The 14,566-nt window shown below is 40.1% G+C and overlaps 1 protein-coding gene across 1 annotated transcript in view; it reads right to left on the bottom strand.

The window, feature by feature from the left end:
• Positions 1-14,566, bottom strand: part of LOC137649748 (dymeclin-like) — a 130,422-nt gene that overhangs the window by 47,929 nt on the left and 67,927 nt on the right. Inside the window, exons 5-7 of the mRNA XM_068382696.1 lie at positions 10,054-10,240; positions 3,743-3,870; positions 3,420-3,605 (exon numbers count right to left, since the gene is read on the bottom strand). Coding sequence (XP_068238797.1) covers positions 3,420-3,605; positions 3,743-3,870; positions 10,054-10,240 — 501 coding nt within the window. The remainder of the gene's footprint in view (positions 1-3,419; positions 3,606-3,742; positions 3,871-10,053; positions 10,241-14,566) is intronic.

The following is a 14,566-nucleotide window of genomic DNA, read 5'->3' as shown; positions in this document are numbered from 1 at the left end:
CAGCCTCGCGCGTGGGAGGGTATCAGCGATTGCGCTCGCGCGATGGGGAATACCCGGGGCTCGCGCACGGGAGACTGCTGGAGCGCGCGCGCAGGAGAGACTTCATAGAGTGTGCTGGAATCAGATTGCACGTGGGCACGCAGGATCAGAATGAAGAGCCCGTACGGGCGAAAATAAAAGATCGTCGACGCGTACTTGCGTACCAGAATGTTGGCACGCACGAGCGCGCGGAAGACTAGCTCGGAGGACTATCGCGCAAGACTATCGAGGCGCACGCGAGCGAAAGACTGTCGGAGAGCGCGCGGGAAACAGTCGGTACCCGCGCGGGAGAAAGATCGTCGGCACTTGCACACATAAGAAGATCAGCGAGCGCACACGGGAAACCATCGGTACCCGCACGGAAGATCGTCGGCGCTTGCGCGCGTAAGAAGGTCGTCGGCGCTTGAGCGCGTAAGAAGGTCGTCGGCGCTTGCGCGCGTAAGAAGGTCGTCGGCGCTTGCGCGCGTAAGAAGGTCGTCGGCGCTTGCGCGCGTAAGAAGGTCGTCGGCGCTTGCGCGCGTAAGAAGGTCGTCGGCGCTTGCGCGCGTAAGAAGGTCGTCGGCGCTTGCGCGCGTAAGAAGGTCGTCGGCGCTTGCGCGCGTAAGAAGGTCGTCGGCGCTTGCGCGCGTAAGAAGGTCGTCGGCGCTTGCGCGCGTAAGAAGGTCGTCGGCGCTTGCGCGCGTAAGAAGGTCGTCGGCGCTTGCGCGCGTAAGAAGGTCGTCGGCGCTTGCGCGCGTAAGAAGGTCGTCGGCGCTTGCGCGCGTAAGAAGGTCGTCGGCGCTTGCGCGCGTAAGAAGGTCGTCGGCGCTTGCGCGCGTAAGAAGGTCGTCGGCGCTTGCGCGTGTAAGAAGATCAGCGAGCGGGCGCGAAGGTAGCAGTGTGTGCGCGGAAAACCATCGGTATCCCCGCGCGGACGATCGTCGGCGCTTACGCGTGTGAGAAGATCGTCGGCGCTTGCGCGTGAGAAGATCGTCGGCGCTTGCGCGTGAGAAGATCATCGGCGCTTGCGCGTAAGAAGATCGTCGGCACTTGCGCGCGTAAGAAGATCGGCGAGCGCGCGTAAGTTAGAAGGGTCAGCTGGCAGGACGATCAGGAACTGGGATGTGCCCTTTGGAAGGGCCAGCATCCATCGATGAGACCGTAAAAGGTCCGTGTTAGAGTCCAGGACCGAAGGCAAAAGGACCACGTTGCAGCACAAGGTAGAGGTCACTGGAAGTTCTGCTTGATCCTCCTATGAGAGACCTCTCCCGCGAACAAGAGAGGTGCCCTTCGTACAAGAGACTTGAAGACACTCGTAATGACGCCCCTTAGGGCCGTTGGATTAGCAAGCTGACCTTATCAGTAGCGATCCTCCGAAGAGGAGTCTCTATGAGTGGTCTCTCTCGCGAATGAGAAAGGTGACACTTCGTAGAAGAGACCTGAAGGCACTCGTGGTGACGCCCCTTAGGGCTGGTGGATCAGCAAGCTGACCTTAGCAGTAGCAATCCTCTGAAGAGAAGTCTCTGAGTGGCCTCTCTCGCGAATGAGAGAGGTGAACACTTCGTAGAAGAGACTTGCCAAGACTGTGCTCCACCCCTGAAGGAAGAGAAACTCTGCAAGGGGGGAGAAAAGTCTGGCTGAAGAGCAGCAACAGTAGTCGAAGGCGTTGAATTTATTAAGGTATGGGAATTTCTCCCTCTGAAGGGAGAAAAACTCACACCTGGGGAGGAAACCTCCCTCGGAAGGGAAGTTGTCCAACCCCTGGAGGCGAACCTCCATTAGCGTTCTAAGATGATCTGAAGTGCTGGCATGTTGTCACGGGAGTACTTCTAAGAGAAGGGATAACGCCCATGACGACATCCTCTGAGTGACGGCAGCGACAGCAGAATCCCCAGGCATGAACAGGACAGCTCTGCTTCGTTGGCACTCCTTAGTCGAACGAAGAAAAACTGTATAATTAACTGGGAAAATAAAATCAAATAATTATTTTAACAGAAATTCCCTAGGGAGGAACTCCGAAGAGGAACCCCGAAGGAATAACATAAAATAAGAATTAAGTATGCGCCCACCTTCCCCAGATGACATTCACGGGAGAAGGGGGGGGGGGAATAACTGTAATAAAAAACAGAATTATAATTATCTAAATCATCTAAGAATATAATAGTGAGAACCACTGAACCCCCAAAGGAAAGAGTTCCCCACGGAAAAAGCTGAAAAGTTAAAATACAATCAGTTTTCACTAAAAATAATCGAGACAAACAAACGGAATAGCAACCTAACCCGCAACGGGAAAGAAGCTACCGTAATAGTACGTAGTTGTAGTAAAGGCGAACGACCTCGAGTAGAGAGAGACCGTAGTCAATCTAAAAAAAGGCCACATTCCCTTCGCTGAGAATGTAAGTTTCTCGTAGGAAAAGAGGAAAAGCAAAGATAATAGATGAATGAAGAGGGTCCAGGCGATGACAATTCCCCTGCAGCGGCCGAGTTAACGGATATATGCCTATGGGAAGACCGATGGACCAGAGTGGGAGAGGTCGTTCCCACGAAGTGGAACTGTGGTGGCCTTGCTACGCAAGTGTCGTTGTTGTTCATCACACACACAGCACAAACACTGAAAAGAGAACTTACTACATTTCTATACACAAATATATACATAAACATAAGGAATGTTTATATATATATATATATATATATATATATATATATATATATATATATATATATATATATATATATATATATATAATATATATATATATATATATATATATATATATATATATATATATATATATATATATATATATATATATATATATATATATATATATATATATATATACAAGTATAAAAAAAAGTAAGTAAAAAGTAAAAAATTAAAGGCAGTCCAAAATAGGCGAGGAGAGAGAGAGGAACAACCGTTCTCGCTCCGAGCCAAAAGTAAAGTGAGCTCAAGCACAGGTGTGGGGGTGGGGGGGGGTGGGGGGGGGGTTAGCAGGCTACCCTCCCTACCCCCCGCTAACTAGCGGTGGGGTAGTAAACCCTCATTAAATTTTAATGGCTCGTCATTTCAGCTACGCCGAAAGTAATAACCCCTATCAAATAGCGTGGTTTGTATGTCAGTTACGGAACAAATGAAACATTTTTCGCAAAGTGAGTCATAAAAATATTCGCATCTCGTTTTGTAGCTTGAAAATTTTGTAAGCAGATTCTTTCGTAAAGAGAGGTATGACTGTATACTGTATGTATTTGAAAATCCCATTCCCTACAGTCTCAAAGTAAAATCATTACAATACAACATCAACCTAGATATTTGCAAACAATGCACGTGACATAAAAAGATTATTGACTCTTTGAAACACAATTACCGATACTATACATATTGTACATGAATAACATACCATGGAAATTTTGTGCATGTAGCAATGCTTGTCTATATGGGTTCCTGATGTTGCGATCAGCAGTACAATGATTAGCAAGCACCAAAAGTAACAGAATGCTCTGTGTTGCAAGTGGTGACTCAGGGCCTTTATTGGCAGTCTCTTCAGATCCAACCAAACCAAAGGTTAGGACATTCCATAGACCCGCTGAAATGAAAACACATCTTTAATATCTAAACATTCTAAATCTTGATTCAATTTATTTAAGTCTAATTAGATAGAATAATCTACTAAAATATGCATTCTAAAAATATATTGAGTTACATGAAACATTAACTACTTACAGGCTAATCCCAACACAACACTCCCTCCTTCATTTTTTGTAGGTGGTTTGTCTTGTGCCATAAAACGTTTCAACAGAGTTTTAACAAACAAACAGGCATGGATGGAAGCCCGACCCGTCATCAGCATTCTGAAGAAAGAAGATAATATGTAGATAGAGTACTGTATTATCATTACGCAGTATAACCAGACTACGAAGTTTAAACTTTTAGCCTTCCTTGGGCTGGACCATATGGTCATGATGCATTACTTGATATGCTAATATTTAAAAATAAAATTTTACTTGTTTTCTGGGTACCAATACACTATATAAAGAACCCAGAATTTCAAAATATCCCTTTATATTTCTTAAAATCAGACATTGTTAATTTACATGAGCCTATACCCTATACAGTGTATCAGAAGCATAATGAAGTCATAGTATTTATATAACCAATCACCTAGTTATTAATATTATTTCTACAGAGTATTGCATCTTTACTATAGAGTACTACTACTCAAATAAACAGAAATCTTATGATACCAAAAAACTGTTGAAGGTAAATCTTATAGTTATTTAAGAAAAAGGAAAATACAGACAAATATCACATTAAATATAATTTCCCTCATGATACTCCAGCCTGTTAGAAAAAAATTATGCTATAGTTGATTATGATGGAAGTAATGTATCACCATCTAAAAAAAAAAGAGAAAAAGATGAATGCAGTACATTAAACAATACTGTACTTGAATATTCAATACACTGGCTTATGAACAAGGTAAACAGAATATAACGGTAAGGCAACACTAAAATTAGTTATTTCTAATCTCACCTTCTGTCCTGAAACTGGTTAAATGATGATGTCTACCCTAAAGCTAAAAACATTTCCTGTTTCCTTTCCTTATAATTGCCCTGCCCCTCTAATACAGTATTGAGATTTTATGAAGGGCTATGGCAATACTACGGTGTTGGTAAGCCCCTGTTCCTTCATCTTTCAATCTTGAAGTTGAGACTAGTTCAACAGCCTCTTGATATCAATAGTCAGAGAGGAGGCTGGAGGGGACAAGTACAGTATATGGACACCAGGCGAGTTTGGAAACAATTAAATTTTATGCTTGAAATTATTATTATTATTAATATTATTATTATTATTATTATTCTTATTACCTCCACCAAGGAGGTTATATATTTGAGTTGGTTCATTTATTTATTTATTTGTCTGTGTCTCTGTGGAAAGGATTACGTCAAAACTACAAACGGATTCTGACAAAATTTTCACCACAGATACATCTTAGGTCATGGATGACCCCAATAAATTTTGGAGGTGATCCGGATACGGATTCTAGATCCGGATTTGTATTTTTCGCAATTTAGATGAACAGGATTACATCAAAACTACTTGACGGATTTTGACAAAATTTTCACCACAGATAGATCTTAAGTCATGGATGACCCAAATAAATTTTAGAGATGATCTGGATCCAGTTCCAGATTCTACATCTGGATTTCCATTTTTTGCCATTTTAAAAATAACGTCAAAACAAAACAGATTTTCACGAAATTTCTACCACAGATAGACCTTAGGCCATGGTCAACTCCATAACCTTTGGCAGAGATCAGAAATCTCTGATTGTTCGTTATTATTATTATAATTATTGTTATTATCATCACCATTACTATTATTATTATTAGCTAAGCTACAACCCTAGCTGGAAATGCAGGATGCTATTAGCCCACGAGCTCCAATAAGGAAAATAAGCCCACTGAGGAAAGGAAATAAAAGATATAAATTACAAGATGTAATGAACAATAAATATAAAGAAACTTGAGAACAGTAACAACTTTAAAATTGATCCACCGATTAAACTGCCTGATTTAGAAGATCATTCCCCAATTTTGTCATAGCTGGAATAAAACTTCTAGAATATTGTATAGCATTGAGCCTTATGATGGAGAAGACCTGACTATTAGAATTAACCGCATACTTAGTATTACAAACAGGATGATACTGTCTAGGAAGATCTGAATGCAAAGGATGGTCAGAGTTATGAAAAATCTTATGCAACATGCATAAAGAACTAATTGAAGAAAGGTGCCAAGATTAATATCCATATAAGGAATAAGAAATTTAATAGACCAGAAGTCCTTATCCCACAAATTATAATGGGATTCTGCAGCTGAAGTCCAGACAGGACAGCAATAGTCAAAATAAGCCAGAATGAAAGAATTAAAACACTTCTTCTGAATACATTGATCATCAAAGCAATTGAAAAAGAAACTGACCGAATGTGTTTCTCAAAAGTATATTTGCTACCAAGACTCACACCTAAAATTTAAGTCATATAGAGTTAAAGAAACATTATCAATGCTCAGATGTGGATGTTGAGGAGCCAGTGTCCGTGACCTACTTACAATCAAACTTTTGAACCTCCCCTGGCATTCATACTGTTAATACCCACATTTAGATAGAGATTGGATATTGAGTCCCTAACCTAATCATGTTCTTCAATTACCACAGACTCATTTCTACTTAAAATTAGTTGAAGGGTAATTCACAGAGTAATAAGGAGTTATATTTCACATATTCAGATTAAAAGTCATAAAACTAAATACTCCTAAGGGGCATAAACTTAAAAATTATATAATTTAGAAACTGTAAATTTCTCTCAGATATATCCTCAACAATTTTAATTTTAAAATTCATACAATATTATAATATGACAAATTTGGAATAAACATGACAATTTGTCCTAAATTGTATTTCTCCTAGCTATACAAACCCGTAATCATTTAATATAAGAATTCGCTTCAGCTCAGCGGTGGTGCATGTACCATAACACCAGACTCAGGAATAAGCTCTGACTCAGTTTGAATTATCCCCTTGTCAATTTTCAACATTTTGTTAGGACGTTTAGGAGATCATTGAGCAGACAATTGAAAACGCTCTGGCGAATCCCAATGGCTACAGCCAGGCGCTTGCGGTGATGGATCGCGTCGCTGCGTGCCTTCATCCGCCTTTCTTTTAAGAGGTCTGGAAGCCTGACGCCAGACTTTACCATGTGTAACTTCATCTGAGGATGAGGATAAAACACTAACCTCACCTTTCCCATGGTGAGGGTGAGCGATCTGTGACACTGAGACAATAGGAACGCTCGAAGGTACGTCTGCGCGATTGATGACGCCTCTCGTTCCCTTTCGCCGCTCAACTTTACTTCTCCCATGGGTTCGAGAGCTTGAAAGAGGTCTAAGGCTAGGTGAACGACAAGAACGCGCAGACGCACCCTCCACATCTCTGAACATATTAATAGCACTATTAATATTACCACTTTTAAGTAGATTAACATCGGACATAATTTGGTCTTTGTCCGCTGCTAGCGATTCCACCCTTGAACAAAGAGCCTGGATTGCTGTCATCATATCTTTCATTGTAGGCTCAGATTGAACAGAATTAGGTTCAGGATCTACCACTAAAGGGGAAGAATTAGGTTCAATGACATTAGAAAATGATAAATCCCTTGATCGAGAGGAACTACGCCTAATTCTATCTATTTCTAGTTTACGAGAGTAGCGTTCATAAGCCAACCACTGACTCTCGGATAATTCAAAACATTCTTGACATCGATCTTCAAAAATACAAATTTTACCCCTACATTTAATACAAATCATATGGGGATCAACAGAGGCTTTTGGAAGCCGAGTTTAACACCCTTTCACGCACTTCCTATATGAAGGGGAGGGGGCAGCCATCTAGAAAAGCAAATAGAGAGATCAAAATCAAGCGAGGGTCAAAAAATAATCCAAATAATCCAAATTCAATAAGTATTCAAGAGAATCCGAAAGCGAGTCCAATAAATGCAAAAGTCAAAACCAAAAAACAACTGTACATCACCAAGAACACTGTTAATTCCAGGTAAACGGCAAGTGAATTTCCAAAGCTGTTGCCAATATGGCGGCAGAAGAAAATCTGATACTAGGAGGGATAGTTCGACCTAGCTCCGTGGTGGCGCCAGTGTATACCTGGCATATCTATGCGATTGCTGCGAGTTTTGAATTTTCTGCCGGACAGAGGAATAAACCTATTATATATAACCAGCGGGTAAGTTTAGATGTTTAAAAACACAAATTACTTCCAAATTTGTCCTTTGTTATGTCACTAATACAAACCTTTGCTATTTATAGAGATGACTTAATCCTTAGGAGGGTGGAGGTATGCACCAATCTGGCTTATTGGCATTTGACCAGGGATTTTCTCCATACATGTTCTGCACATCAATGGCAGGAACCCTTATGCCTCGCTAAATACAGTGCTATGCACAGTCAGCAGCCGACGCAAGCTGTGTGCGCTTGTGATACTAGCACTTTGACTGGTCCAGGTAAGAGTTCTCAGAGTCATCGGACTTTTCTGAGGGTACCATGGACATTACCCAATCCCACCTCGCCAAGGAGTACAGGGATGTAACAAATATATTTATCTATACCAGGTTACACAAGGGAAATAGTTATACCAGCATCAACTATAACTCCTTTGATTAACCTCATTAGAAGAAATAAAGAAACCAGAAGAGGACATCCCCTTCACTACGATGGATGTCATTTGACATCAAAATATGCCCTGAGATACACACAGTGATGCCTGGGATACGTCATTTACAAATACAGTATAGGCCATATGTAAGCTAAAATCACTTGTACATCGTGCAAATGAGTACAGCACTTGGTCGTATATCCTTCAGTTCACAATCAAGCCATTTCACAAAAAATTCTCTTCCCCTCCCTGATATTAGCCCCTCCTCCTTCTTTACCCAATCAATAAAAGTCTTTCGGATTTTAGCCTTTATACCTAATAGTATAAAAGCTATTTTACTCTTGTTTTCATATTACCATATAGAATCATACCCCTCTTTCTAGCCAATGGCAACATTCCCTACCTGCAGCAATACTCAAACCACCAGACACATCCAGCTGTGAGAGATGTACGGATCTTCACATCTCACTGGACCACCAACCAAAATACTGTACAGTGCTTGCGATTCTAGTCCTTATTCATGATTATAAAAGGTCTATTTTAGTGTACTTCTGTTGGCATACATATTCAAATTAAACAGAAAGCACTATGTAGCGTTCTTCAAACTTCTGCAGTTCTCTGCCTCTGACTCCCACCCCCCAACGTCACTAAAACATTTTTACCAGTAATGCAAATACAATGCCGATTCTGTGAGCCCAGGATGATAATCACTTTACAATGAATGAAAAGAATATTTTGGTTGTTTAGAGTGAAATACAATAAAAAATAAAGAATTTATGAAAAATTTATTCTGTAATCAACAATAAAACAAATAATGAAATGTAGATTATTATCAAGTAAATGAGCATGTATATCCGATGGTGACAAATCTCCTATATAGCTACTGAGGGCAGATACACAGCCTCATACTGAAGGGGTTAAAATGAATAAATATTATTCTGCACAATTTTCTAAAATCAAAATCACAATCTGGATCCTGGGAGATACATGCTCGAGTACTTAACAAGACGAGAGAATGAAAGACAAAGGGTTACGATCAACCTACATGGCTTTGTTGCCATAAACTGCCATATCATTCCAATGCTACATTAGAGGGGTGGGTCAATTACAAGGAAAGAAAATGAGAAATTTTTACTTTTAACCCTTTTACCCCCAAAGGACGTACTGGTACGTTTCACAAAAGCCATCCCTCTACCCCATGGACGTACCGGTACGTCCTTGCCAAAAAATGCTATAAAAAATTGTTTTTCATATTTTTCGATAGTTTTTTGAGAAAATTCAGGCATTTTCCAAGAGAATGAGACCAACCTGACCTCTCTAGGACAAAAATTAAGGTTGTTAGAGCAATTTAAAAAAAATATACTGCAAAATGTGCTGGGAAAAAAATAACCCCCTGGGGGTTAAGGGTTGGAAATTTCCAGATACCCCGGGGGTAAAAGGGTTAAGAGTAAACGTCAACATGTGACCACTTTCGAAAACCAAGCAATAGAAATCCAAGGGGAGGTTAACATAAATCAAATTCATTGATTGATAGTCTCCAACAAAAAGAATGGTCATTCAAACTAATAGAAGCATTATAATCCTATCCACTAATATCACTAGAGTGAACTCACTGTCCTGTATTAAGTGGTGCAAAGGGCAGTTTTGGACTCTTGTTGATGTAGATCCCTCTGCTACCATTAAGATGATTATAAAGTACAGGAATGGCTTATAGTTCAGCATGAACAAATGCTCTACAAAGCATAAAAAAACAATTAATACACGATAACATATAAAGATTATGCTTATGAATAGGGTACAGTACTTACTTGAAAACTGCTAAGTGACAAACATCTCCAGAAGAAAACACAAGAGCCGATGTAAGCACTATCAGTGCTGTGGTGGCTTCATGGTGGAGAGCATAAGTAAGATCTACAAGAGGGACATCCACAATAACTTCAACTAAGCTTGTTACCAGCTCCTCGACTAAACTAGAATTATCATCACCTGCTACACCTGTTAATACAAATAAACATTCAACGATAAATAAAATTTATTATAACCTTAACTTACAGCATAGTAAATTAAATAAATATATTCCAAACATGTCACATTCAACTCAATATGTCTCAAAAATAAATTAAAGGCTACTCTTCAAATACCTCAAAATGTAATTGTTATATCAAAATACAGCAAATCTATTTAATAATGTCTTTTCTAAAAAAAACAATTTCAAATTCAATAATTTAATAATAAATACTGTACTTTTATCAAGATTAACGAGCCAAATGAATCAATTTTAATTTTATATTCATTGTTACAGTATCATTCCCCTTCAATACTTTTTTCTATCTATGTATGTTTAGTACCTCATTTTCAATATATACATTCTTTCATTTCATACCGCTGACCTAAGAGAAGGTTATATAAATTAATATCACAATGTTCCCAGGCTAATGCAACAATTCAATTTCCTGACCTACCACCAAATCCAGAGCTAGCTTACATTTTATTAAGAATTCCTACAGCTATTTTTATATACAGTAATAAAATGCTTTAAAAATTAATATAATTGTATTTCATTTTCTTCTTAATCTCGCATGTTCACAATCAAGACAAGATATGTTTCTTTTCAATGTTTTCTATAGGTTGATTTCATTACTTCCAGACCACTATCCAACAGTAAGATAAAAACTAGTACACCTATTTTTATATGACAAAATACTTTAAAAGTTAGTGAAATAGTATTTCTTTTCTCATTTACTTATAATTGTAATGACCAACAACTATGTTTTTACTTTTATCTTCATGATCATGCCAATGGTAGATTTATTCATGTTATATGAACAAACAATATTATCAATCTTATAGCCTGTTCCACTTTCTTTTTATTACATCCATTTTGTGTTCATTGATATGGCCATTTAATATGATATTTTCATTATAAAATAAATTTTTGGACATACTTACCCGGTGGATATATATATAGCTTAAGTCCCTGCCGTCAAGGCAGAAAATTCAAAACTCGCGGCAATCGCAGATTGAGTAGCTAGGTGTACCACCAGTGAGCCCTCACGCGACGGTACTTAAAACCATTCCATGTCTCCTCAGATTTTCCATGCCCATAGATCTCTAGAGGGGAGGAGGGAGGGAGTTAAATTATATATATCCACCGGGTAAGTATGTTAAAAAATTTATTTTATAATGAAAATATCATTTTTAAACATCTGACTTACTAGGTGGATATATATATAGCTGATTGACACCCTTGGTGGAGGGTCAGAGACTGCAAACATTGTTTGAATATTACTCAAGAGTTAAATAACAAGCTTAAGGATTCATACCTGATAAGGAAGCTGACTTTTATAATACTACTCATTAGTCCGCTTTCCTTATGAGACCCAGCAATCCACTCAGGGGGCTGAAAATATCTCTAAGAGCTGTCAAAACAGTATAAATACCTCACTATGACAGGACCTCACCCATACCCTTGTTCCGGGCTCTCTCAAGGAGCAAAATTGGCCACCTGCTAAAATCAATAATTGTGGAAAACTGTCGACCAATCTCCAAGCAACCATAAAAATACAAAAGTTCCAAGAGAAGAAAAGGGTATTAGGATTATGGGAATGTAGTGGTGGATCCTTCCCCAACTACTGCACTCGCTGCTACAAATGGTCCCAGAGTGAAGCAGTCCTCAAAAAGAGTCTGGACACGTTTGAAATAATGTGAAGCGAACACAGATTTACTCCTCTAAAAGGTTGTGCCCTTAATGCTTTGCAACGACCTATTCTGTTTGAAGGCCACCAAAGTTGTTACAGTTTGAACTTCAAGCGTCTTGACCTTTATAAACACTTGCAGTCTGCCTTACTGCAAATGAATGAATGATTTAAAGTTTTCAGGCATCCTGACATCTAAGGTCATTGACGCCGGTAACATTTAATTTATATATACAAAAATAAAAAATAAAATAAAATAAAAAATTAAATAGTATGCAATTAAAATCATAAAAATTGAATGTCATAAAAGTTGAATATTTTTCAGAAGACCTGCTTCTGAAATTAATCTAAAAATGCCACTTGCATGGTAGGACACATCATTTCCAAGAATCTTGCCAAGGATGAACCTGCCACCCTCACCTCGAGCCTCAAACAAATATCTATTCCGCAAGTTGTTATAATTGGGGCATTCGGTCAACAAATGCCTTACTGTTAGAGGTACTAAACAGTCATCACAATACGGTTGGTATTGGCCCTTCAGCAGAAACTCGTGTGTCAACCGAGTGTGACCAATACGGAGACAACAAAGAGACGTCTCCCATTTTCGGGGCATCATATTATACCTCCAAGGAGATACGTCATTTGTTATCTCTCGCATTTTATTGCCATCTTGACTATCCCATTGCTGTTGCCATTTATTGCAAACCAATTTCTTGATGTAAAGTGTATGAGACTCTTAATTAAGAGCCTGATGAAGAATGGAAGTGCATTCTTCGACATCTGTAACGAGGACTTCTAGGCTGAGCACCAAAGAGCTTCTGACTAGCCTCACTACTCTTTCGTTCAGTTCAGATATGACTTCAGGGCTCTTACTGAGCACAGGACTCTCTCTAACTCCTTGCCAGCCACATCCGAAAGGTTCGGAATCTCAAAAGCCTTGGGTCAAGGTTGAGAAGGGCGTACGTTATTGGCGAGAAAGCCAAACTGCAATGAGCAGATAGCTTTGTGATCTCGAAAAAACCATTCATTCAAGCTAAAAGCATGAATCCCACTGACTCTGTGAGCTGTCGCCAGACTGGCCAAAAATAGAGTCTTCATCATAAGGTCCTTAAATGAAGCTGAATGCAAGTGCTCAAACCTGTAACTCATAATGAACTTCACGACAATATTCAGATTTCAAACTGGTAAATCTGGAGCTGTTGCTTAGATGTTTCAAACGATTTGAGAAGTTTCTGTAGGTCTTTAACATTAGAAAGGTCTAAGTCTTTGTGCCATGAATACAGTTTTTCACATACTCCTGTATCCTATGATGGTAGAGGATAACAAATTGGCATTTCCTTCGAAGATGTAACAGGAAGTCAGCAATCTGAGTTATAGAAGTACTGGGCGAGGAAAGAGAGTTGACTTTGCACCCTTCTCTAACAAACCTCGTGCCTAGATTGTTAAACCATGATGGAAGAAGTACTCCTTGCTCCTGCAATAGCTCTAGACGCTTCCTTCGAAAAAACCTCTTGTGAGAGTTTCGATAATCTGAAGACAGTCAAATGAAGAGCTTGGAGATTTAGATGGTACCTTCCAAGTGGGGTTGTTTGAGTATATCCACTCTTAGTGAAAGACTTCTATGAGTGTCTACCATCCATTGCAGTACCTCTGTGAACCACTCTCTGAGGGCCAAAAGAGGGCCACTAGAGTCAATCCATTCTTTTTGTGTGACACAAACTTTTGCATCACTTTGTAATGAATTGAACTGTGGAAATGCATACAAGTCCATGTCACGAGCTGTTTGACGCTCGGGGTCGCATTCTGCTTGATGGTTGACGTTGCGTCCCGATAGACGCTCGACATCACGTCTTGCTGGACGTTCAACGTCACGTCCAGCAGGACGTCATGTTCCGCTGTAAGCTCGACGTCCCGATAGGTGGACGTTCGACGTCACGTCTGTCTGCTTGACTCCTTGTGTTAAAAAGGCTAAAAAACGACATTTAACTAAGGAGTTGTAAAGACGTTCGTCACCAAGACCATCTCGACTAGTAGCCTCACTACGCTTGGCGTCCAGGTGTGAAGTTACCTGACACACAGGGTCCAGGCCTGCTACTCTCTTGTTGTTCGCAGGCTGATAAACTAGCCTGAGCAAAGAGAGCTTATGTTGCATACAGGAGACGTCACGTCTACCACAAGCTCTCTTTCTACACAGCTTAAAAAACACGCAGAACGTCCAAAAGACGATAACCAGTTTGACGGTGGAGAAGGAGCATGAACCGATGTCATGCTAGACTCAGACAACTGTCCTGCAACTGGATGAGTTGGACGCTATTTGACAGTTACCGACATCCTTAAAGGATGTTTGGTAGGAGAGTTTTCTTCTGTAGAATGAAAAAACGCTCAGAACTACTCCAAAGACTACAACCAGAAGCTGGCGGTGTCATGATAGGACGCTGATTGACCATGTCCACCTTCCTCTTCAGAGGTCTGGAAGTTGACGCCAGCCTCGTCTGGGCGCTGCGTCATCCGAAGATGACGAAAAAACTTTTACCTCACCTTTCCTATGATGAAGGTGAGCGTCCTGGGAAGCGTCGATAGGTATGCTCGAGGAAGCGTCTGCTCGGGAGCTAAAGCCTCTCGTTTC

The sequence above is a fragment of the Palaemon carinicauda genome, chromosome 11 (genome assembly GCF_036898095.1).
Source record: "Palaemon carinicauda isolate YSFRI2023 chromosome 11, ASM3689809v2, whole genome shotgun sequence".
NCBI lineage: Eukaryota > Metazoa > Arthropoda > Malacostraca > Decapoda > Palaemonidae > Palaemon > Palaemon carinicauda.
This window is presented reverse-complemented; position numbering and strand designations above follow the sequence as displayed.